This window comes from Chiloscyllium punctatum, chromosome 2, assembly GCF_047496795.1.
Source record: "Chiloscyllium punctatum isolate Juve2018m chromosome 2, sChiPun1.3, whole genome shotgun sequence".
In the NCBI taxonomy this organism is placed as follows: Eukaryota; Metazoa; Chordata; class Chondrichthyes; order Orectolobiformes; family Hemiscylliidae; genus Chiloscyllium; species Chiloscyllium punctatum.
Window position 1 is genome coordinate 43,409,187 of NC_092740.1, and position 26,106 is coordinate 43,435,292.

At 40.4% G+C, this 26,106-nt stretch overlaps 1 protein-coding gene across 1 annotated transcript in view; it reads right to left on the reverse strand.

The window, feature by feature from the left end:
* Window positions 1-24,034, reverse strand: part of hmgcra (3-hydroxy-3-methylglutaryl-CoA reductase a) — a 41,502-nt gene extending 17,468 nt beyond the window's left edge. Inside the window, exons 1-9 of the mRNA XM_072547872.1 lie at window positions 23,887-24,034; window positions 14,842-15,019; window positions 8,530-8,641; window positions 8,327-8,414; window positions 7,429-7,513; window positions 4,760-4,865; window positions 4,311-4,417; window positions 1,465-1,584; window positions 1,032-1,192 (exon numbers count right to left, since the gene is read on the reverse strand). Of these exons, the coding sequence (XP_072403973.1) occupies window positions 1,032-1,192; window positions 1,465-1,584; window positions 4,311-4,417; window positions 4,760-4,865; window positions 7,429-7,513; window positions 8,327-8,414; window positions 8,530-8,641; window positions 14,842-15,006 (944 nt within the window). The 5' untranslated portion in view covers window positions 15,007-15,019; window positions 23,887-24,034. The remainder of the gene's footprint in view (window positions 1-1,031; window positions 1,193-1,464; window positions 1,585-4,310; window positions 4,418-4,759; window positions 4,866-7,428; window positions 7,514-8,326; window positions 8,415-8,529; window positions 8,642-14,841; window positions 15,020-23,886) is intronic.
* Between the last annotated feature and the right edge of the window lie 2,072 nt (window positions 24,035-26,106).

The window sequence follows — 26,106 nt, forward strand, 5'->3', positions numbered from 1 at the left end:
AAAAGATAGCAGTGTAAGTATATAAAAGGTGGTTAAGGAGGTTTATGGGATAACTGTATTTATTAGCTGTGGCAGAGAATAAGAAGGAGCAGGGAGGCAATGCTGGAGCTGGATAAAATGATGGTTAAGCCACAGCTAGAATACTTCATACAGTTCTGGCCTCATTATAGGAAAAATATGATAGTACTGGAGAGATTGCAGAGGATGCTGCCTGGAGTTGAAGGGTCTGACATGAGGAACGAGTGGATAGGCTGGGATTGTTTACCTTGGAGTAAAGGTTTGGGGGTCCCAAATGATTCATTGTATTGAGAGAGCCATAAATGGGGTGAATGCAAGGGAATTTTTCCATTTGTAGAAAAATATAAATCAACCGGAGGCACAGACTCAACCCAAGAATTCCTGAATTATCCGACCTGTCCATCTTCCTTCCATCTATCACCCCCTCCAACTTGCATCTACCTATCACCTTCCCAGATATCTTCACCCCAGCCCCAGCATCATCCTCCTAATTATCTCAGTCCCCTCCCCCCTCACACTCCTGATGAAGGGCCTATGCCTAAAATGTCAATTCTCCTGCTCCTCGGATGCTGCCTGACCTGCTGTGCTTTACCAGCACCACATTTTTGTATTCAGCCCAAGAGGAATAACACCAGGAGGAGAGTTAAAGAAAAAACATTTTTCACCAAGAAGATAGTGGGAGTTTGAAACTCAGTACCTGAAAAAGGGTGGTTGAGTCAAACTCCTATAACATTAAAAGTAGTATTTAAATATTGACTTGCCTCTAGGGCTATCGACAGAGAGCTGGAAAGTTGAATTACTCAGTCACATATTAGATTACCAAAGTAGATATAACGGGCAGAATAGCTTCCTCCTGTACTGTAAATGTTTGATTATTTGATTGAAGTTAAAATTACCTTAAAATACTAATATTAAAAAGTAACTTCCACATTTGCACCAGTGAGTAGCCACTTAAAATATTCTTTTACAGTCATTGTTTGAAGTGACAACTATTGGCATAAATGTTCAGCTACCTGGAAAGATAGAACTGCCAGAGTGGTACACCAGGATCAATTCGTTTCGGCATATTTCCATCAACGTTTGTTCCAGACTTAGGCACTTCTAAGGGGTTATCCTGTGAAGATGGTTCTGCTATCCAGCGACTATGAGCATGAACTAGGACTAGTCCTAGAGACTATGATCCCAATAAAACAAAAAAAAAAAAATCCATATGTTATATCATTAATTGACAATTTATTGAACTCACTACAAATTTCAGACTAAATTGACAGCATAACATTTAAACAGCCAGAAAACTAGATTGATGGAGTCATTTTCCCCACAATATTTTAGTATTATTGTGTAATATTTATAGAAACAATTATTGCAAGATGTAAAAATTCAGTTGTGCAGTGCTCAAAGTTATTAATTCCACACTTTATACAGTAGATGCATTTTAATGCTTACCATGATGACTTTCACTCTCTGTGTTACAGGATTGGGTTTGTTATCTTCCTCTTCCTCTAAGACACGAGCAAAATGACCCAACTGCCAAATTGGACGACCCTCACGGCTTTCTCGGGAAAGCTATGAAGAAATGTGATAGTCGATGATCTTGAAAATAAAATGCATAGTTTGCTGAAAACTGAACATATTGGATGGTAGGCAGACTTGACGCTCCAAATTTGAATGATTGTGACTGATGCAATCGTAATGTCAAATCCACATTCCTGCCTACTCTCAATAAGTTTTCATGCCATGCTTAAGAATCAACCTATCGCTACCCTAAAACAAAGGACTCTGCTTTCAGAAAGACAAGCCCCAAAAGCAATATGCTTAATCTGTTTAAAACCCCTGGATTTTAAACAATGTTCTAGACTCTCTCAAGGAAAGTATATCCATTCCACATCAATCTTGTCAAGCCCCCTAAGGATTTTATTTATTCAATGAAGATGTCTCTTGCTATTCTAAACTGAAGCAGTTACAAGACTAGCATGTCCAGCATTTCTTCACCATAAAACTCACCTTTTCTAGTTATTAGTTTCGTAAACATTCTCTGAACTTCTTCCAACACATTCACATCCTTCCTTAAATAAGGTATGCAATACTGTGCAGAGTACTCCAGATGTGGAGTCACCAGCACTCTAAAGCATAACCCTCCCACTTTTGTATTCAATTCCCCTTGCAATAAGTAACAATTTTCTACAAGCCTTTCTGATTACCTGTTGCATGTTTATACTAATCTTTTGCAATCTGTGCACAAGAATGTCTAGATATATTCCTCTGCATCTAAAAGTTCTGCAATCTCCCTCCATTAAGATGTGCTTTTTTTAATGCTCCTGTCAAAATGCAGCTTCATATATTCCCACATTTTACACCATTTGCCATATCTTTGACCACTCATTTAACAAAGGTCTTTTTGTAATGCCTTCTACTTCCTTCACAGTTTCCTTTTCTACCTATCTTTGGTCTGTCAGCAAATTAGATAACCAAACCTTTTATCCCTTCAAGTCATTTACATAATGTATGAATAGTTGCAACCCCAGCACCAATCCCTGTGCAACATCTCTCATTACACCTTGCCACACTTAAGTAAAAGACATTTAGATCTACTATATACTTCCTGATAGCTTACTTGGATGGCAATCTCCTAATCATGAACACTTATTTTCCACAATAACGTTTGACATGGTACCCTATCAAATACCTTCTGGAAATCCAAATAACGTGCTTTGGGATGTTCTCTTCTCAAAAGACTGATAGATTGATCGAGCACGATTTCCCTTTCACCAAACCATGTCGAAACTCCCAAATTATCCTAAAAACTTATCCCAAAGACATCTCAGAAGTGATTGCCAGACTACTCAGACTCCTTGGCATCATGGTAGCCCAAAAACCACCAAACACTAAAACAGCAGCTAAATGAACATGAAAGACCCTATACAGACAAAACAAAACCATACCATTTACAAAAAAAACCATGCAAGGACTGTAACAAACACTACATTGGACAAACAGGCAGAAAACTAGCCACCAGGATACATGAACATCAAACTAGCCACAAAAAGACATGACACAATCTCACTAGTATCAGCTTTACATACAGATGAGGAAGGACACCACTTTGACTGAGACAACACATCCATCCTAGGACAAGCCAAACAGAGAGACACACCAGAACTCAGAAGCATGGCATTCCAACTGGTACTCTATCAACAAACACATTGACTTGGACCTGATTTACCACGCCAAGAAAAATAACAGGAAATGATGCCACCACCGGAAATGACATCACCAACCCAAAGAAACCTAAACATATAAACAGAAAGTAGGAATCAGCAGCAATGCTTCTTCGTCCAGAGGCTCACTGAAGAGGTTACCTGGAATGATGACGAAACGTCTGAACAGAAACCTTCCAGCTCAGCTAGCAAACTTACATCCAGAATCTCAACCTGAGCTACAAATCTTCTCAAAAATCTAAAAACTTAAGTGCCCTGCTATAACTTTAATAATTCCCTATCACAGATATTAAGCTAACTATGCTGCAATTTCCTGTCTCCATCCCATTGAATCAACTCCCTTCCAAGCCACTAGGTTGAAATAAATCAGAACACAGGCAACAGCTCTAACTCCGTACCAGTTCTCTGGTGATTATGATTTTAAGTTCTTCCCTCCCTTTCTTTTCCTGATTTGTCACTGTTACAGGGATGTTACTTGTATTCCCTACAGGGAAGACTGTTGCAAAATACTTGTTCAATTCATCCATGTCCTTCCTTTCCATTAAATCTCCAGTTTGACTTTCTAGAGGTCCATGCTGAGAAAAAGGAACAGGAAGTGACTTCACCACAGGAAATAACATCACTAACCCAAAGAAACCCAAACATATAAATAGAAAGCATGAATTTTCATCAGAGCTTCGCCTGAGGCCCACTGAAGATGTTACTGAGTGGGGTGATGAAATGTCTGGAAATGAACCTTCCAGCTCAGCAAGCAAGCCTAAATCCAAAACCCAACTTGAGCTATAAATCTCAAAACTCGCCCATGCTCACTTCAAGTTATTTATAGAAAATGTTTTTTGAAACTCTGGCTAACTTTCTTTCATACTCCAATAATCTCCTCCCTCTAACTTAGAGCACAGACCACATCTCATGTATGGTGTGCTACTTCATGCTTCACTTGTATACCAAAACAGGGTTGCCAGCTTTCTCTGAACTTACAAAAAAATTACTGTGCAGCTCTTATCAATTACACGTTAATTGCCATTAACATTTTGTCAAATGCAGTATTGAAAAGATTTTGAACTTCATGCTTACCTCCAATACAAGGGAGACACAAGCTGGGAAAAATGTCATAAAGACAAAGTAGTTTGCCAAAACAGACATGCATCCAAAGCAGCACATGATTTCTAGTTGTCGCACCCCTAAAATATTAAAATTATAAATGTTAATGAACCTTTCCTGCTACTGATCAATTAAATATTCTCACCTTCTACATAGCGAAGAGTGCATTTGTGGCTGGGTTTGTCACTGTAGCTAAAGCCACAGCTAAGAGAATTTTTTCAAGTGTCTTCTGCACCTCCACTAAAAGTCACGCTGAGAGCAATTATTCACTCGATGGAAGTACAGTTTCAAATCTTCATACACCCACAAAAATGGAACAACTGAACGTCCCTACAAAACCCTTTCTAAACTTTAAATTTCCAGCTACTTCCGATAAAACTAACAGTAGGTACACACAAGGATGTAGATTTCATGTGGCTTACCAGACATAGTACCAACACCTATCACAAGGCATTCCACAAGAGCATCAAGAGTGAAAGTGGGACCCAGAATGGCCATTCCACGTGCAATATTTTCCCTTACTTCATCCTGTTAAATAGATACTTAGAATTAGCTCACAGGAAAATTAATGATTGCCTACTTGTTTGCAAAAACTTCTGAACTCAAAAACAAATAAATCGTGAATAGATTCAATGCACATTTTTAAAAATACAAACGTAATTCTTTACATTTACATCCAAATTTACAAAAAAAAAGCCATAATTAGTTCTCCTACCCACTGGTACAATTCTTGTGTTGCTCGAGATCAATAAGAACATTTCTAATTTGAAATCAAATTTAGGTCAAAGAATGACTTACAATACAAGAACAGGAGTGTCAGCCAACATAGACTATCAAACCTGCGCCATCATTCAATAGGACCTTTGGCTTCAGCTCCACTTTCCCACTTGTACCTCATTTTCCTTAATTCCCTGTTTAAGGCACCAAAATCCAGTCTCAAACAGATTCCAAGGTGGAGCACCCACACTATGCGACAAACTCAACCCTTTAAGTGTAGTATTTTCTCCTCATCGCTACTCTAAATGATCAGCTCCTGATCCTGACAATGTCCCAATTCTCTAAATTCCCAGACCAAGAAAAACATCCACATTGTATTTATCCTGTCAAACCTCAGAAGTTAGTTTTCAATTAAATACGGTGAGGTTCCAATACTGATCCATTGAGGCATTCCATTATTCACAGCTTGCCAATTTGAAAAATGACCTATTTAAGTCAACTCTTTGCCTTCCATCAGTTAACAAATTCTCTAACCATACCAATCTATTTAATTAACTCCATAAGCCCACAACTTGTACATCAGCCTTTTGTATGGCAATTACTGAATGCATTCTATTTGGGTTTCCAAAAGACAACAGCAGGCAGTGAAGGTGGCAAATAGTACACAAATGTAGAAAATAAGAACAGGAGTGGACCATTCAATAGGAGTGTCCAGGAATGTCAGCCTTGGTACAGTTAAGAGTCAAGTAGGGATATCTTGCCATAGTTGCACAGGGAATATCCACACCTGGAATAGTGTGCATTTTGGTCTTCCTATTGGAATTCTATGTTCTGGCTGTGGAAGGAGTGCAACAAATGTTTATCAGACTGATTCCTGGAATAGCAGGACTCATGTACGAAGATAAACCAGTTGAGTTAGGACTGCATTCATTGGAATTTAGAAGGAGGATGTGCACGCATGCCGGTAGGAATCTCAAATCTACAAAGATTTGAATAGGACTAGACAGATTAAATGTAATAGGATGTTTCCTACAGACTAAAGGTAGCCCACTTATGATTGACAGGAGGAGAAGTTTCTTCACCTATGTTGGTATGCTGATGCCAAACAATATCAGAACGGCTGTGTGCACAGTTTAAAAGGGAACATTGCCCAGACAGTGGTAAACCTGTGGAATGTTCATCACAAAAGCAGTTGAGGCCAAAATGCTGAAGAAATGTTTTAAAGGGGTCAGATATAGTTCTTGAGAGGAGGAAACAGCAACAGGCTGTAGAATCATACAGCATGGAAAGAGACCCTTCGGTTCAAATGGAGAGAGATGTTCAGCCATGATCATAGTGAATGACAAAGCAGGCTCGAAAGATTGAATGGCTTATTTTTGGTCCTATTTCCTATGCTTTGCGTCATTTATTCTATCACTGCATTGTCAGAAAATTGATAAGTTTCTCAAAGAAGATATCCAATTTGTAAGACCACACCAACTTTGATTATTATGAATTGCTCCGTAATCCACTATCTCGATTATAGTTTAAAAAATTATTTCAAGTTTACACACATTGGCCTGGAATCAAATACCAAGTTAAAGACACTGGAGGAGAAATTCATCAATGTAGTGACAATGCATACCACCTTCAAAATTCACTGCAGCAACCACTCATGCTCCTCCCAAAGCACCTTACAAACCTGTGACCTTCACCACCTGAAGGCCAAGGGCAGATGCAGTTAACCTCCAAACCACACACCTGCCTGTCTTAGAACTATATTGATTGTTCGTTCAGTCTCTCATTCAAAAATCTGCAACTCTCCCCCAGCAGCTTTCTGGGTGCACCTACATCAAGTCCAGCAGCAGTTATGGTGACACCTCAACACCACTTTCAATGGCAATCAATTTAAAAGAAACAACATGCAAAGCTACAGTGGAAAGGCAGGAGAATGGGGTTTGATTTCAGAACTCAGACAGCCAGCGCAGACACTGTGTTGAAAGGCCTCCTTCTGCACTGTAAAAGAATTCTGTGACCAAGGATGGGCAGTAAATGCTCGCTTAGCAGGTAATTCAAATGTCCCATGAACAAGTAATTTAAAAAACCCATGTAACATGCTACATAATGTACCAACCATTAATATGAACAAAACATGCCACAGTTAATCAGGAATGGTGGGTTTGCCCCACAAGCAGCAGCCCATAATGTTATTCATTTCCAGAGAATTGATCAAGTCCCACTGTGACCATTAGAAGCTATGCTACACAAATTAAATATTTCCTTCTTTATGTTTCTTTGTAACCATCCCCTAATTTTGATTTAAAAACACCATTTGAATCCAGTTTTTGTTCAATATCAGTTAAAAAGACTTTCAGTCACACAATTGTAACAGTACCTGGCAGTTGGAGCTCAGTGCAAATTTGGCTAGGGCACTGGCTTTCGATAGATCAATAAGCAGCAAGAAGAAAGGCAAGGCTTCACTGCGAAGAAATATTAATTTAGAGTTAATTTTGGATAAAAATGTTCCTGTAAAATCCAGTCAAAAATAAAATCTTCAATTACAGGACAGAATGTTGCCAATGGGTAAAAGCTGTATTCTACAAAATGACAGTGGCTGCTAGACTGGTTGTTAATTATAAATTTCAGATTGCCTTCTTTTAAGAAAAAGCAAAAAAGACATTCGGTTAAAGGGCAAAATATATTGAGTCATGGCACAAATCAGCTAAAATCTCTTTAAATGGCAGAACAGAGTAGAGGGACTGAATGGTCCTCTCTTGCTCTTCTGCACACAGCCAGCCAGCCATGTGGAGGGTATGTTGCACTTGAAATACCATTGTTTGAACAGAGTTAAAATGAAGGCATACTTGCCTTCTTCCAAAGGCATTATTCGATCATCCAGGCAATTCTCCTGGTGTACAAACCATCAATAATCTCTCAATCAACATGTGAATTAATAAAACTGGTTATTTACTACTTCATTTCCTTTCGACATAATACTCAATTAGCTATGGAGCACTTTAGAAGTGAAATGTTGTAAATGACAGCAAACAAGTGCCAATTTATTTCATACTGTCTATTTACCTGCAAGTGTAGTTACTAGTCACTTTTAAAAAAAAAGGTCAAACATTGGACATTCTAATCATTATTGAGCACAATTTGGTCTTCTACCAAGTGTAATTTTATTAGAGTGCAAATGGTAGCCCTAAAAAGGTACAGCTACAGAGTCATAACGTGAATATACTTGCATATCTAAACATGCCCCAAACTGTTGAATTGTGGATTATCATACTCACTTGAGGCCAGTTAGTTCTTTATCCAGAAAATGAATTACAACAGTACTAAAAACAAAGCTGGAAAAAATGGTGAAGAGGCCAGCAATCCCTAAAAGAACAAATTTAAAGGGAACATTTAATTGCATAAACACATTGAATTTGCTTATATGTGCCTATTTATACAAGTGTCAGTTGCATTTAAGGACAGGCACTCAGTCACTGACCTAGCATATACTTGGAACCAAGTTGTCGGAGGTTCTGGAATTGGAAGTATATGTACAAGATTGCTAAGCATCGCGTGATGGTCAGTATTATGATATCACTGCTTAATATCTCCTATGAAAACAAAATTACAAGAGTGAAACGTAGTCAATATCTTAAACAAAATCACAGTTAGTTACAGAACAAGCTATGCTTAGTTCTTTATTATAAAGGCACTGAAAGCTACCATGCAAGTTAATAAAGAAAGTCAGGAAACAAACTGGATTTAGAGTACATGAGCAAGAGAAATTATTCTTCACTTGTACAGAAGCTGATCCCCATTCCCAAGAAAGGACACATTTACCAAGGAGGATATTTTCTTTTACATAGAGGATGTGGTGGAGGCTGGTACAATTGCAACATTTAAGAGGCATTTGGATGGGTATATGAATAGGAAGGGTTGGGAGGGATATGGACCGGGTACTGGCAGGTGGGTCTAGATTGGTTTGGGATATCTGGTCAGCATGGACGGGTTGGACCAAAAGGGTCTGTTTCCATGCTGTACATCTCTATGACTCTATATAGAGTCAATCATGGGAAGGGAACGTCACAGATGGACCAGCATTTTATTGCCTATCCCTAACTACCCCAAGAAGATGGCAGGAAGTTGCCTTCTTGAACCATTACAATTTATTGTAGTGTAGGTATATCCATAACATCGTCAAAACGAAGAAGTTCCAGGATTTTGACCCAGAAACATTGAAGGAGCAGAGATGTATATTTCCAAGTTAGTAAGGGGAGTGCATTGGAGGATATGGTGCTTCCACATAGAAGGACCAGGGTAGCAGCTAGGTGGAAAGTCACAGGCTCGACACCAACACATTGCCAAATAATTAGCACGCTGTCATGGCACTGATTTCCGATTCTCAAAATTTGTGCTGTGCACCAGACTTGGATGTCCGCACAGCTGCTCAGAAGGAACGCTGTTGGCAATCCTTCAGAAATCCTTCTATTCTGGGAAAGTATCCAGAGGATTCGAAAAGTGCCCAAGTAACATTTTTATTTAAAAAGGATTGGAGACAAAAAAATTGGTAACTATAAAACATCAGGATTAACATGTTGGGAATATATTTGAGTCGGTTTTAAAAAAAATGTAATAGCAGATCATTTATAAATACATAATGATTAAGCAGAGTCAGCATTGCTTCAAGGAAAGAAAAACGCCCAAAATATTGACTTTAAATTTTGAGTAACAACTAGTCAGATAGGTAAAGGGGAAGCAGTGGGTGTAATATATTTGCATTTTGAAAAGACATTTGATATTAGCTGGTTTTAAATAAGAGCAGATTGTATCAGAGTCATATTAGCAGAAGAGAGGATTTGCTAACAGATAGAAGACATGGGATAAAGGGGCTATTTTTAGGATGGCAATAGAGTGCCTCAGGGATCAGTGATGGAGCCACAATTAGTTAAAATATATATTTATGACTTCAATGATGAAAAGTAGTGTAATATAGTCAATTTTGTGGCTGAGATAACAATAAGTGGGAAGGCAAATGGTGAGCATTACAGAGTCTGCAAAGGGATATAGACATGTTAAACAAGTGGGCAAAAACTTGGCAGATGGAATATGATGTGGGGATACATGAGGTTATACATTTGGCAGGAGGAATAGAGGAGCCGAATATTATTTAAATGGAGAAAGACTGCAGAAAGCTATGGAGAGAATTGGATTTATTTGTCCACGAATGACCAAACGTTAGCAATGTTTATCAAGTAACAGTGAAGGCAAATAAATAATTGGCTTTTACTTTGACTGGGAATACAGTTAAAAAAGTAGAAGTTTTGATAAAAACCACACAAGGCACTAGTGAGACCACAGCTAGACTACTGCAAACAATTCTGTGCCCCTTATGGGAGGAAAAATACACTGTTTTGGAGACAGCCTAAAGGGTTCACTAGACTGATACCAGGTATGGAGGGACTGTCCCATGAGATTTGGTTAGATTGGGCATGTACTTATTACAAAAGCATAAGAGGCAACCTTGTTGAAACATAGAATATTCTGAGAGGACTTGACTAGGTAAATATAGAAATGCAGTTTCCCTCTGTAGGAGGGGCTCTATGATCAGAGGGCATAAACCCAGAATAATAGGTCACACATTTAACACAGATAAGGAATTTCTTCCGAGTTATGAATCTGCAGAATTCTTAGCCAGAGGGTTGTCAAGACTGGGACGTTAAGAATACTGAAGGCTGAGACAGGCAGATTTTTAAATCATTAAGGGTTAGGAGAAAAAGACAGGAAAGTAAGTTAGGGATGATCAATGCATCCATAATCTCAATGAACAGCAGGGAAGGCTCTTTGCTTCCAATTTCAACCCCTCTCTCACTTTAAGTGGTCCATCTCAGACTCTTGGCTTCCATTTATTAATTTCACTGTTTCCCTTTGAGGACAGGCTGTCCACCAATATCCCATGACAAGCTCACTACTTCACGCCTTGCTTTCTGTAAAGATGCCAGTCACAGAGTCTCAGGCTCATCTCTGCTCATGATGCCACCTTGTATCAGACAGCTTCCGAAATGACCTTTTTCCTTAATAGAGAAACCTCTCACCCCACTGTGGTTGTCAGGTTGCACTCAGGCTGAAGACCGTCTCCCACACTTTTGCCCTCACCTCTTCCAGAGCAAATTGGGGTTCCTCATGTCCTTAAAAATTTTGATCCCATTAAGTCTCTACATTTAAAACAAAAAAAATCACAGATGTACAGCATGGAAACTGACCCTTCGGTCCAACTCATCCATGCCGACCAGATATCCTAAATTAATCTAATCCCATTTACCAGCAATTGACCCATATCCTTCTAACCCCTTCATATTCATGTACCCATCCAGATGTCTTTTAAAATGTTGTAATTGTACCGGCCTCCACCACTTCCTCTGGCAGCTCATTCCATACACGCACAACCCTCTGCATGAAAATGCTGCCCTGTAGATCCCTTTTCATTCTATCCCCTCTCACCTTAAATCTATGCCCTCTCATTCTGGACTTCAACACTGGGGAAAAGACTTTGTCTCCTTACCCTATCCATGCCCCTCATTTTTTTTTTTAATAAAAGGCTGAAGTCACCCTTCAGCCTTTAACGGTCCCTATAGCGCCGACCCATCAATCCAGGCAACATCCTTGTAAATCTTTTCTGAACCCTTTCAAGTTTCACAATGTCCTTCCAGTAAGAGGGAGATCAGAAATGCACACAATATTCCAGAAGTGGCCTAGCCAATCTCCTGTACAGCCACAACATGACATCCAACTCTTAAACTCAATGCTCTGACCAATAAAGGAAAGCATACAAACATCTCCACTATCCTACCTACCTGCGACTCTACTTTCAAGGAACTAATGAACCTGCACTCCAAGATCTCTTTGTTCAGCAATACTCACTGGGACCTTACCATTAAGTCCTACTCAGATTTGCCATGCCAAAATTTATCTAAATTATCTAAATTAAACTCCATCTGCCACTTCTCGACCCAGTGGCCCAGCTGATCAATATGTTGTTGTACTCTCAGGTAACCTTCTTTGCTGTCCACTACACCTCCAATTTTGGTGTCATCTGAAAACTTAACTATACCTATGTTCATATCCAAATCATTTCTGTAAATGGCAAAAAGCAGTGGACCCAACACTGACCCTTGTGACATACCACGAGTCACAGGCCTCCGGTCTGAAAGGCAACCCTCCACTACCACCCTCTGCCTTCTACCTTTGAGCCAGTTCTGTATCCAAATGGCAAGTTCTCCCTGTATTCCATGAGATCCACACTTGTTGACCAGTCTACCATGAGAAATCTTGTTGAAGCCTTAAGTCCATACAGATCACATTCACCGCGCTGCCCTCAATCCACTTTGTTTCTTTTTCTTCAAAAAAATTCAGTCAAGTCAGTGAGACATGATTTCCCACACAAAGCCATGTTGACCATCCCTAATCAGTCTTGCCTTTCCACATACATGTCCTTCAGGATTCCCTCCAACAACTTGCCCACCACCAATGTCAGGCTAACCAGTCTATAGTGCCCTGGCTTTTCCTTACCACCTTTCTTAAATAGTGATACCAGGTTAGTCAACCTCCAGTCTTCCAGCACCTCACCTGTGACTATTGATGATACAAATATCTCAGCAAAGATATATCCCACCCCACAACTTACGAGCTTAAATTCTCCCAAGCAGCTCTTGTAAATCTCCCTACTAGTACATTAGTCCCCTCCCAAATCAGGTGCAATCCATCCTTCTTACACAGGTCACTTCTACCCCTTCCCAAAATTATCCAAAAATAAAGTGAACCCTTCGCCCTTGCACCAGCTCCTCTGTCAATTCCACCACCTACAGCAGGTGTTGCCAAACACGATTTCCCCTCCCTGCACTGTCAGCATTCCACAGAGACCATTCTCTCCAATATACCCTGGTCCACTCCTTTAATCATTCTTAACACTTCCTCACTCCCCCATGACATCTTCCCACAAAATTGCAGTCAATATAACACTTGCCCACTCACCTCCTCGCTGATTAAGGCTCCAAACACCTTTCAAGTGATGGAACATTTTACTTTTCTCCCCCAATCTAGTCTACTGCATTCGCTGCTTACAAAGCAGACTGCTTTAATTGGAAAGTAAACACAGACTGACCACTTTGATGATCATCTCCATTCTATTGGAAGAAATGATTCTCACATCTAGTTTCGAGACAGTTCAATAAACCCCTTGTTCTAATGCCAATATTTTTACCCAGGCCTTGCTGCAATGTTCCAAGAAGCACAACACAAGCTTGAAGAACAACACTGCCATTTCTGCTTAACCACTTTACAGCTGAGGTCTAAACAGTGAATTCCATAACTTCAGAAAGTGATTGCATTGTCTGTTCTCCACTTCTTGAATTCTGTCCTGCACCCTACAGCCTCGTCTTGTTTGTGTCTTGAAAAAGAAAGGATTATTTCAATGGTGAGCTACTGTTTAACTCCAAGGTACCGAGGCATCTATGTTCTAAATGCAAGAGTCTCGAAAAGGTGGTCAGATACAGCAAGTGATAAACGTGAAAGGAATGCTATCCTGAGGGCAACTGTACACTGAGGGACATTATACCTTTGTTGTTCAAGGCATTGGTGAGACCATATCTTGAACATTTTGCACCATTTTAGTCTCCTTATCGAAGGATAGCTGGAAACACAGCTCAGAGGAACTTTATGAGATTGCTACATTGAACTAGCAAAATGATCATATGAAAGAGGAATAAGCAGCTGTGATTGTTTTCTCTTGTGTTTAAAGGAACAAGTAGTGATTTGATTGAATTTCATAAAGATCCGGATATGGTCGTGATAAGGTGAATGCAGCAAGGGTGTTTGGAGTAATCCAGAACTAGAGATCACCCTAGTTTTTAGTCATTAGTTTTAGTCATTAGGAATCACCCCTCTTAGGTCAGAGAGGAAGAGAATCATTGAAGGTTGTGAGACTTCAGAAGTTTATAAAGATATTGGAGGCAGGGCCGTTGAAAAATTGAAGCAGACATAGATAGATTGTTTGGCAAGGGAATAAAAGATTATCAGGGAAAGATAAGACCATGGATTGCAGAGCAAACATGTCACCTGTGATCTTAATGGAATGGCAAAGTAGGCTTGAAGGACTGATTAGCCTACTTCTAGTTCCAATTCTTTTCTTTGTATCTACATTTAGATGGATACTTGGATCTCCACAAAAGGAAGAGATGGATACTCAACAAATATTGTCTACCCCTATTTAGGTGCAAGGAAGAAACTAAATCTAGGTGAGTAGATACTTACACTTGATCAATGTTGTTATTTGTAACTGGACACAAAAAATTTTTTTTATATTATACGAGGAATGATTGAAACCAGCTTCCCTAACATAAAAATACAAGTAAAATATAGATCATACAGCTTGCAAAAGGATGTTGTTATGGGCCCAGCAAAAGCATCCGAAATTATTTACATTCACATTTTTCCAGAGTATGGTTAGTTTAGAAAGCAGCAACATCAAGTATTTTAACTTAACATTCACAGTAATTTGAAGTATATCTCACACAAATAAAAATACATATTATCTTTAAACCCTGTAAGTTTTACAGAAGTGTAAAGAGTCCATTTACATAATCTTGAAGACCTTTTTCAATTTGTGTTCAAAGCTTTTTGCTCAATTCTACTGGTTTTGAATTATATTAGCAGATGCCCTTTGTGAAAGTTAAACGAAAAGTCAATCTAGCTATAAACGTTAACTAGATTTCAAGGAGCCCAGTAAGAGGATAAATAGTTACGGCAGGATTCTTACCTCCTCAATCTTTGGGCATTCAAAATTCCATCCACAAATCTGATTATTGCCAGTAAACATATTCATGGACATCATGCAGATCGTGATTGTAACTGTTCCAACAATCACTTCCCAAGGGTGGGAGGCAACAAAAAGCCCATGCATGCGGAACAGCCTGGACAGCATTTTTAAACTTTACCTGTTTGGGAAGAAGAAAACTGGTAAAATATAAATTTTTAAAAAAGTACGCTTACTGGTATCCATGATATCCGAAAGGAACCATGAAACACCAAAACAGAAACTAGGAACAGAAGTAGGCCATTCAGCCCATCGAGCCTGACCCACTCACTGGGGTCAGCCAAGATCACTCTCAAAGTTATAGTCTTACTTTCTCTCCATATCCCTTGGTGCCTTTAATATCTACAAAATGTCATTTTTTTTCTTGAACATATGTGGTGGATCAGCCTGTACCAGTAAAGAAGTCTTTCCTGAACACCGTCCCTTTATCTTTAGGCCATGATCCTAGTCCTGGACTCCCAAACTAGGGAGGACACCCTCCCTGCATCCAGCCTGCCTGCCCTTTCAGTATTTTATACTTATTAGTCAGATTCCCTCTTACTCTTCTGAACAGTACTTTGAATCTGTCTGTATTCACAATCTTGACTCATATAACACAGTTCTGCCATCCCTAGTCTCAGCCTAATGAACTTAGGCTGCCCTTCCTCTATAGTAACTGCATGCTGCTTTATTAACACCAAGCCGACGTGTTTACAAGTCATTTTGCTATAACACGTGTTTTGTTAACACTACCTCTCCCCCCCTACCCTCCCAAAAGTCACATAAGTGACACGCATCGAGTGGGTGTCGACTTGGGTTAACCGATTGCACACCAAACAACCTTGTTAATGAGAGAGAAAAAAAAAACTTTATAAGCAAGCCTTCAGACTTTGGAACTTTTCTGATTTCAGATAAAGAGTTGTCTACCTGTACCTCATCAACACTACAAGTGCCAGTCACCCAAAACGGCCACAATGATATGACTTCTCACCGTCAGCTGATGTCCCTGGCAACATATACACAGTAGCTCTCTTGCCACACATATCATCGCTCCATTCTATTAAGGCAGTTTGTTAAGGAAGTCTTCATTTTACTCATACGTCAGGAATAAGAGAATGATCAGGGAGAAGGTAGGGCCAATCAGGGAGAGCGTAGGGAACTTGTGTGTGGAGTCTGAGCAGATAGGGGGAAAGCCCTAAATGAGTTTTTTGCTTTGGGTTTCACCAAGGAAAGGGACCTTGTTGTAAGTGAAAAATGTAGGGGAGTTGGGATACAGTCTTGACCAGATCAAGATTGATGAAGTTGATGTGCTAGAAACTTTGGAAAGCATTAACATTGATAAGTCTCCGGGGCCAGACCAGATTTATCCTAGGCTGCTCTGGGAAGGGAGAAAGGAGGGAAGGGAGCTGCTGGCGAAAATATTTGCCTCCTCACTCTCCACAGGAGTCATACTGGAGGATTGGAAGGAGGCGATTGTTCCTCCTTTTTTCAAGGGTAATAACAAAAAACCCTGGCAATTTCAGGCCAGTCAGTCTTACATCTGTGGTCAAAGTTTTGGAAAGAATTCTGAGGGATAGGATTTATGACTATTTGGTAAAGCAGAGTGAGATTAAAGGCAGTCAGCATGGTTGAGGGGGGCAGGTCATGCCTCACAAATCTTATTAAAAGTTCTTTGAGGTGGTGTCAAGACAGGTCGATGAAGGTCGAGCAGCAGATGTGGTGTATATTGACTTCAGCAAGGCATTTGATAGGGTTCCCCATGGTAGGCTCATTCATAAAGTCAGGAAGTATGGGATACAGGGAGATTTGGCTATCTGGATTCACAATTGGCTGGCTGACAGAAGGCAGAGAGTGGTTGTAGATGGAAAGTATTCTGCCTGGAGGTCAATGTTGAATGGGGTCACGCAGGGCTCTGTTCTTGGGCCTCTGCTCTTTGTAGATTTTATAAATGACTTGGATGAGGAGGTTGCGGGGTGGGTTGCAGATGACACTAAAGACTGGAGGGGTCATTGATAGTATAGAGGGCTACTGCAGTCTGCAGCATGACATAGACAGGATGCAGAGCTGGGTTGAGAAGTGGCATAAGGAGTTCAACCTGGATAAATGCGAAGTGATGAATTTTGGAAGGTCGATGCAGAATGCTGAACATAGGAATAAAGACAAGATTCTTGGCAGAGTGGAGGAACAGAGGGATCTGGGTGTGCAAGTACATAGATCCCTCAAAGTTGCCACCCAAGTGGATAGGGTTATTAAGAAAGCATATGTGTTTTGGCTTTCATTAACAGGGGGATCGAGTTTAAGAGCTGCAAGGTTTTGCTGCAGCTCTACAAGTCCCTGGTGAGACCACACTTGGAATATTGTGTCCAGTTCTGGTCGCCCTACTATTGGAAAGATAGAGGCTTTGGAGAGGGTGCAAAGAAGGTTTACCAGGCTGCTGCCTGGACTGGCGGGCTTGCCTTATGAAGAGAGGTTGAATAAGCTCAGACTTTTCTCTCTGGAGAGAAGGAGGAAGAGAGGAGACCTGATCAAGGTGTACAATGAGAGGAATAGATGATAGTGTCAATAGCCAGAGACTTTTCCCCACGGCAGGCTTGACTGGTACAAGAAGTCATAGTTTGAAGATATTAGGAGGAAGGTCTAAAGGAGACATCAGAGGTAGGTTCTTCATGCAGAGAGTTGTGAATGTATGGACTACATTGCCAGCTGTGTTGGTGGAACCAGAGTCATTGCAGACATCGAAGCGACTGCTGGACATGCACATGGATAGCAGTGAGTTGAGGGGTGTGTATAGGTTAAGTTACTATATTCGACATTAGAATTAAATCTCAGCAGAATATCGTGGGCCAAAGGGCCTGTTCTGTGTTGTAATTTTCTACGTTCAATGTCCAGAACTTGCTGCTGCCATATATGCCCTCACCAATTATGCAACATTACTACTGATTGTCCTGCTTGGGGGGCGGGGAGGAGGAGAAAGAGAGAGAAATATCAGTATCACCAAGTCAGCAATTCAAGCCTTTTAACAACTGCAGAAATGATATAGTGTCTACTCTACTCAGCTCATTTCTGTATTTTTTAAATGGAGTCAAGCAGAGCAGCATTGGAGTTGGGCAGCAAACAAGCACCCAAAAACAAAAAGGGCAATTTAATGAGAAAAACATCAAATTGACATGGTGAACCAAGGTCACCGCGGGGTAGCAATGGGCTGTGAACGCAACAGTGATATCAGCTGCAGCACGTGACTATTAAATGGAATATATGACTTATTATTCCAGATGCATCTTAATAATTTCAGTTTATCAGATTTCCCATGGCAGGAGATGCTTTGGAAAATAATGCTTTGTCTCCCACTCCCTCCCCCCCAGTTAGCCCTGCAGTTCTGTATCAGGTCAGTGAAAAATAAAACTGGGAAGCATTGTTCTGTTATAGACATTGGTTAACAGGAGGCTAAGTGCATGAAGGAGAAAGGAACCAAAGTAGTAAAACGTGAGAAGACCTCTGTTGGAGCATAAACTACGATAGTTTAATTGAGGTGAAATGGTCTGTTTCTGAAAAAAAAAGGGTTTAAAATTTGTTGAACTATTGAACAGCAAAACTCGGGATTCGGATGTATGGTAATGGAAAAGCGCAGCATGTTAGGCAGCATCAGAGGAGCAGGAGAATCGATATTCCGGGCATAAACCCGGATGAAGGGCTCATGCCTGAAATGTCGATTCTCCTGCTCCTCAAATGCTGCCTGACCTGCTGCATTTTCCAGCACCACACAACTCTGATCTCCAGCACCTGCCATCCTCACTAACAGAATCATAGGAGTTCACTTCTTTTTAATTAATAACGTGCAAGACATAGACAATTTTTAAACTGGAATTAAAACTTGTACAATGAAAACCTTTTAATGCAGAGATCAAACAAAAGTCAGATTATTCAAGAATCCACTGTGTTAGATAAGCTTTAAAAGCAAAGTTTGATGTGAAGATAATCTGTAAAAATACTTACTTAAAATAATGGAATGTGTATTACAGCTGTGGCTTATGCCAAAAGGAAAACATTCAGTTCTGAACTAGATATTTCATATTCTGAAAGCAATGTGTTCAGAACTAGCTCTTTCCTGGCAAAGCAGGTCAGAGTGACAATGCAAGGCTCACCAGACCACAAGTTACATTTTCAAGTAGCTCAAACCCTCAGGCATTAGCATTTTTCCAAGAACCAACAGCACAACCAAAGTTCAGGACTTTTGCTCATGTTCAAACACATAGTGTTCATTAAAAACATCAGGCTAGGCTTGACCTTTAGTTTGAGGAAATTATGTTCTTAAATTTAAATGGCCCAATATCAAGCCTACTCAAAAACTATGAATGTTGTACAAAATTATAATTTACAATAGCAAATGTGATCTGAGGGGACAAAGTTAAAAAAAAACACAATCTCACAATGCCAGGTTATAGTCCAACAGGTTTACTTAGAAGCACTAGCTTTTGGAGCACCACTCCATCAGGGGGTTGGGGAGGTTAAGATCATGCATTCAGAATTTGTAGCCAAAGTGGTCCAGTGCCATGGAGATGTGATACAGTAAACACTCCATGGTTCTCTCATTTAGTGGGGTCATCTGTAGTGTGCCATCATCTCAAGGTCCTGGTTGAGGTCATTCCCGTGAGTACCAAACTTTGCTGTCAGCTTCTGCTCAGCCACTCTGCCTTGGAGGATGGTCACCCGAAGAACCGAGGCCAAATGTCCCGAACTGAAGTGTTCCCTAACTGGAAGGGAACACTCCTGCCTGGTGATTGTTGTGCGGCGCCCATTCATCTGTTGTCGTAGCGTCTGCTCTGCCTTGCCAGTGTACCGTGCCTCAGGCATCCTTGCCTGCAGCATATGAAATAGACCACGTTGGCAGAGTCACACAAATACTGTGTACATGGTGGGAGGTGTCCCCACGTGTGATGATGGTGTTACTTGCGTCGATACTCTGACACATCTTGCACAGCTGCTGTGACAGGGTTGTACAGTATTGTTGTCCAGAAGGATGGCCAGTTTGCTACAAACCATGATCTGTTTAAGGTTTGGTGGCTTTTTAAAAGCCAAGTGGAGGCATGGGAAAGGTCTTGGCAAAATGCTCATCCTCATCGATAACTTGTTGCAGACCATGAAGAACATGACACTAAATTACTGCGCAAGGTTTCCTGTCACACTTCAGCTCCGGAAACAGATCTAACCCTAGCAGTTGTATATACAATTTATATTAAAATTAATGAGACCAATCAGCCCTAGTGGAAACAGCAGCATAAGGAATCATGCTCACATGCATCGCTTGCAGAGAAGATTAAAAGCTGAAATTCTGCTCACCTATGTTTGATTATTTGGCATTAAAACAACAGTATAAATACTAAATTTATTTTACAAACAAATGGTTTTGAATTCTGGATACAAAATAAACTAAGCTGTGACAATTCTCCAATGGCCCTGCCACTCAATGAGGCAAAAATGTGTAATAAATTAAATGTGAAAGTTAAACACAAAAGGATTAATATGCAGTTAGCTGATGTCTGTTCATTTTAAAAAAAAACCAAAAAAGGGATAGAATTTGATTTCCCCACACTATTTACTGGAGATCAATTATGTTGAGAAATGAGATGTCAAAATGGGTAAGTACAAGTTGGCTGCTCAAGTTAACAAACTAAGCCAGTAGTATATTCAACACCAGGTTTACACCAACAGGTTTATTTCAAAAGCACTAGCTTTCAGAGCGCTGCCCCTTCATCAGGTGGTTGTGGAGTATAAGATCGCAGGTCACAACTTATAGCAAAAGCTTACAGTGTGATGTAACTGAAATTATACATTGAAAGACCTAGATTGTTTAAGTCTCATTGCTTCGAATGGGCATGTTGGTTTCCATTCTAAAAATGTTTAGGTAAGTTCAATCAAGATTTTAACAATCACAAAATCTATATTGAACATGCAAAGGAAATGCAACTCCTTTGTTGTTAAACAATCTTACTGTTGAAGAACATAAACAAAAGCACAGGATGAATAGTTTTCAATCCCTAGTTTCTCATTCATTGTTCCAGAGCCATTTTCTTCACTCTATGTAGGTTTGCTCGCTGAGCTCGCCGTCTGGAGGCTCACTGAAGACGTTACCTAGTATGGTGACAAAACGCCCGAAAGTGAACCTTCCAGCTCAGCAAGCAAACCTATATCGAGAACCTCAACTTCTGCTACAAATCTTCTCAAAATTTGCTATTTTCTTCACTTTTGAATCATAGTATGCAAAATATTTTTTAAAAAGGGATAGGGTGCAGCACAGCTTATAATATTTTTCAGATGTTTTAAGTGACAAACCACTTGCATTGCTCAGGCAGTAGCAAAGACAAAAACTTCAGATGGTTAAAGGATTAAAGTTAGGTTTTCTTTAAATGGAATATGTAGTCATAAAGTGAAATTCTATGCTATGACTGCTAGAATCCAACTATTCTTTTAAACAGAAATTAGATGGCTGAAAAATCAGTGGAGAAATACGGCAGATTCCATAGGCCAAAATGTCTTTCTATAGATAAAAATCCCAAGTAAATTAACATTTGTCAAAAGGAGCAATGTATTCACTACAAATGTAACAAGCTTATAAAATTTATTTTAGCACAAGGTTTAACCATGTTGCAATAGAAGATATACATAATTGGTAGCACATCTTATCACCCAAGCAGCAGAACCAATTACAGTTACACCAGAGTAATGCAAAATGTGATTTATTCTTTTGAAGAGCCTCCATTATTTTATCGGATAAGAAGTGGGAGCAAAGGCACAAATAAATTTTGACAGACTTCACATAAATTGAAACTTTTTCACTCTCATTAGAAACAAGGGGCTTAATTTGAAAGACTACCAGAGGTCTAAATTTAAGTCAAATATCAAACATTTGCCTTAAAATTATCCCAGTGTACAAGTGAATTGTAAACAGAATAGACTACGCTTTTTAAAATATACTAGCTTTCACTTTCCTCACTGGCAATATTGCCAGATTTTGCTGGCAGGAGAATGGTCACTTATTATCCTGCTGGCTTGTGCAAGAGGAGTTTTTTAAAAACAACTCTTTTCAGGAATGCTTAAGGCCCCCTAGATATCTCACCAATAAATATTTGTAGAGAAAGAAGAAGTAGAATCCAAGTTCTATGGAACTGTATTGTTGGACCAGTCAGACACACATGGCAAATGACAGCTAAAGAAAGCAAGATAAGTAAAACAGAAGCAGAACAAGTCTTTTTTCCATTCAATTAGACACCCTGCACAATCAATAGTGCCAATATATAACAATTATACTGAATACACAGCTCTAGTGTAAGAAACAGGGGAGGGAAAAACAACTATTTCCACAGAAACTTTTGGCAATCTCAGGTCAGTAGCAATATGAAGCATGGGGAGGTATGAAGTAATACAAATTATTCAATTACTTATGGGACTAATATTTTCAATGGAGATTATATTGATCCATAAAGATTTAATGGATCAAACTAATCATATATGGTAATCTCAGTTATGATGCTTGAAAGTAAAAACATACATGATTTGAAAAGGGCCAATAATCTACATTTTGTGTGAAGCACAGAGGGTGTGCATGTTAGAAAACCAAAACAATATAGTAAAATACGACAGATCCTTTATCCACAAACAAGTTAAAAAATGGTATTCGATCAAAACGTTGAATATCCAAAAGTATTGGCACCATTCAACTGTTAACAGCTTTACTAAATAGAGGCAACTAAATTTTTTCAAATTTTAGAAAACAATACATTGAAATATTCAAACACAATATCCAGCTTTGGTACCAGATTCAGTGTTAAAATATAAAATATATACCTTTTTAATGGCATATTGATGACCTGATCAACATCAGTGCTGCAAAAAAACACTGACTTGGGTTTTGTGCAATAGGGACTAATGTATATTCCAAAATGATAATGGCAGTGCCAAAAGATACAATTATCAATGATAATTAGGGCTTTCAAAGCAGACTTTGAATGTATCAAAAAGGATATGGGGTGAGGCTAGGGAGAAGGAAGGGAGAATACTCATTCTAAATTTGCACCCAAAATTAACACACAAATTAACTAGAGTGGCACAGTGGCTAGCCTCACAGCACTAGGGACCCAGGTTCAATCCCAGCCTCGGATGGCAACCTGTGTGGAGTTTGCACATTCTCTCCTTGTCTACATGGGTTTGTGCTGAGTGCAGAAACAGTCCAAAGATGTGCAGGTTAGGTGCTAAATTGCCCATAGCATCCAAGTATGTACAGGCTTGGCGGATTGGCCATGCAAAGTGCAGGGCTGCAGGTCTGGGTGGAATGCTCGAGAGGGTCAATGCGGACTCGATGGGCCAAATGGCCTGCGTCCGCACTGTAGAGATTCTGTAAAAGTGCGGCACTGGTCCCAGGTTCGATGCCAACCCAGGGCGACTCTCTGTGTCAAGTTCCCACGTTCCTTCTGTGTCTGCGTGGGTTTCTTCCCACACACAGTCCAAAGATGTGCAGCCAAGCCAGGGTAAACGCAGGGTTATGGGGATAGGATGGGGGAGGTGGGATGCTCTTCACAGGATCGAAGGGCCGAATGGCCTGCTTCCGTACCGTAGGTATTCTACGAGATGGACTCTAGTCTCGGACGACAGTTAAGGAGAGCGATGATCCTCCGACAGAAGGAAACCGCGTCGCGGGCTGGTACAGCGGATGTTGTGAGGGGAGGGAGAAGGACCCCCTCCAGGCTGTTGCTATGGGCGGTGGGCCTCCTCCAGGACAGGGTGAAGCCCAGGCTTTCGGTGTACTGTGTGTACCGTACGGAGATTTCTCCCCCTCTCTAACTCCAGCCGATGATGAAATCGCCCTCCAGGCTCCGGGTAAAACAAAGCGGCTGCCGTTACATCACAGTCACCGGCTGAAACACCAACCTCCAGCCGCACCTAACACGGCCCGGGCTACAGTGACATACATTTACAACAACAACAACAATACATCAACTTCTTTTCAAAACTCACCCGAATTATAACACAGCGACGAAGGGGGGAAACCCCACCGATTTTACAAGTGGTCCAAAAACACCAACCCTCAGCACCCGTCTGCCTTTCCTCTCGCTGTCGACCTCCAGCCGCTAAAATGGCGAACGCCCATGGCCCGATAGATCCTGCGCTCTGATTGGTGGACAGTCCGGAGCTGTTCGTCATGCTCCTGTTTCATTGGAGCATCCTCTTATCTTCCGGGACCTTGTGAGGACTGGCTACCCCAATGAGAACCAGCGGTGGCTGCCGGCGGTCCATTTGATTGGTCTGCAGCCTGTACCATGATGCATATATTATCATAACCAGCCGCATGCGGTCACAATGAGGTGACGTCACAGACTGGTTTCGGGGAAACTGTGATTTACATTCTCAGTGTATCTCTATAGGGAATCTCTATCTCCATCTATCTCTACATAGAATATTTAGGTTGTATCTCTGTTTTATTTTACTTCATATAGAGATAGATGGATATAGAGATACAGAGTAGAGATTCCCTATACAGATACACTGTGGATCCTGGAGATATGAAATCAAAATAGAAATTGCTGGCAAACTCAGTAGGGCTGACAGCACCTGAGGGGGAAGGGGAAGAAAGCAGAATTAATGATTCAGATCCAGTGACTTTTCATCATTCCTTGTTCCAGACATATTGGCGCCAGCACTCAGCTCTATCTAGAATACATCAATGACGTCATTGACGCTATTTCACTCTCTCTTTAGGACTTGGAAAAGTTTATCAATTTCCCTTCCAATTTCCAGTCCACTTTCATTTTCACTCTGTCCATTTCTGAGTCCTCCCTTGACATCTGTTACCTATTCTGGCGATGGACATTGGTGGCCAGCCTATTACAAATCCACTGACTCCCGCACAGTTACCCACACTAGACATCTCGCACTCCACTTCCTGTAAGGACTCCATCCCATTCTCCTACTTTCTTCATTACTGTCACATCTGTTCCGATAATGTCACCATCCATGCAGTCCTCAGGAATGTCCACCTATCTCCTCAACTGAGGAGTCCTTGCTACTATGGTTGACAGGGCATGTCCAGCCAATCTTTCACACTTCTAAACTCACCCTTTCTCTAATCTCCCGCAACAGGGATAGGGTACTCAATCCTCAATTTCTACTCACCACATCCAAAGGATCATAAGCCACAATTTCCATTACTCCCAGCAGGATGCCATGAACAGACATATTGCTGTCCCCTCCCTTATCAACTTTCTGCAGGGACCATTCCCTCCAGAACACTGGTGCATTCTTCCTTCATTCCTACAATCACAATTACAAAATTTAAAACATGCCTACTTACCTCCTTTCCTCAATACCCAAGACTCCAGACATATCTAAAGCAGTAATTTGGCAGTCAGTCAATCTACTCTATTCACTGTGAACAGGGAGGTCTCCTCTACAGTGGGGCAGGTGGGGGGAAATGAGGGATTCAATGCAGACTGGGTGACCATAATGCAGAGCACCTATGTTCTGTCAGTAAGAATAACACAGCTGGCCACTCCAGGAACACAGTGCTCCCTGGCCAACATTTCTGTCTGGGCCTGTTGTTGTGAGCCTCAGCACATGATCAAAAAACAGCATCACATTTGCCACTTAGGGACGCTGTAGCCTCTAGCAGTCAACATCAAATTGATTTAGAGCCTGATTCTATCTTTCACCCCCTGATGGACCCTGGTTCTGTCATGACATACGTTGATTTTAAGACAAACCTACCTCATCTCCTATGGTCAGCTTGGAGGATGATTTATTCAATTTTTATTCTATCCTGGCCTATATCAATAATCCACCTGTATGCTTACCTCTTTCATTATCTCTGGGCTTTATCTCCACCTATCTTTGGTGATAAACAGTAGTAAAGCAAATGGTGAACAATAAGTTAATTCCACAAGGGTGGGTGGTCAATTCTTGGGTCTGCTTCTATTTTCAAGAAGTTTATTTCAGATCAAACTGGCTGCAGGAAAAAATTATTTCAACCAGAGTTCATTTGATGGTCTGTGTATTAGTTAAAAAAGAGTTTAAAAGTAGAATATTCATTGTCACATGTACTCAAGTACAGACACACAGAAGTACAGTGAAAAGTTTTACAACATCACCTCTTAGGATGCCATATTAAGTACCTAGGTACAAATCTTAGATTAAAAAAGGAATAAAAAAGTAGTTGTGTTACTTTACAGTGTTTCACAGAAT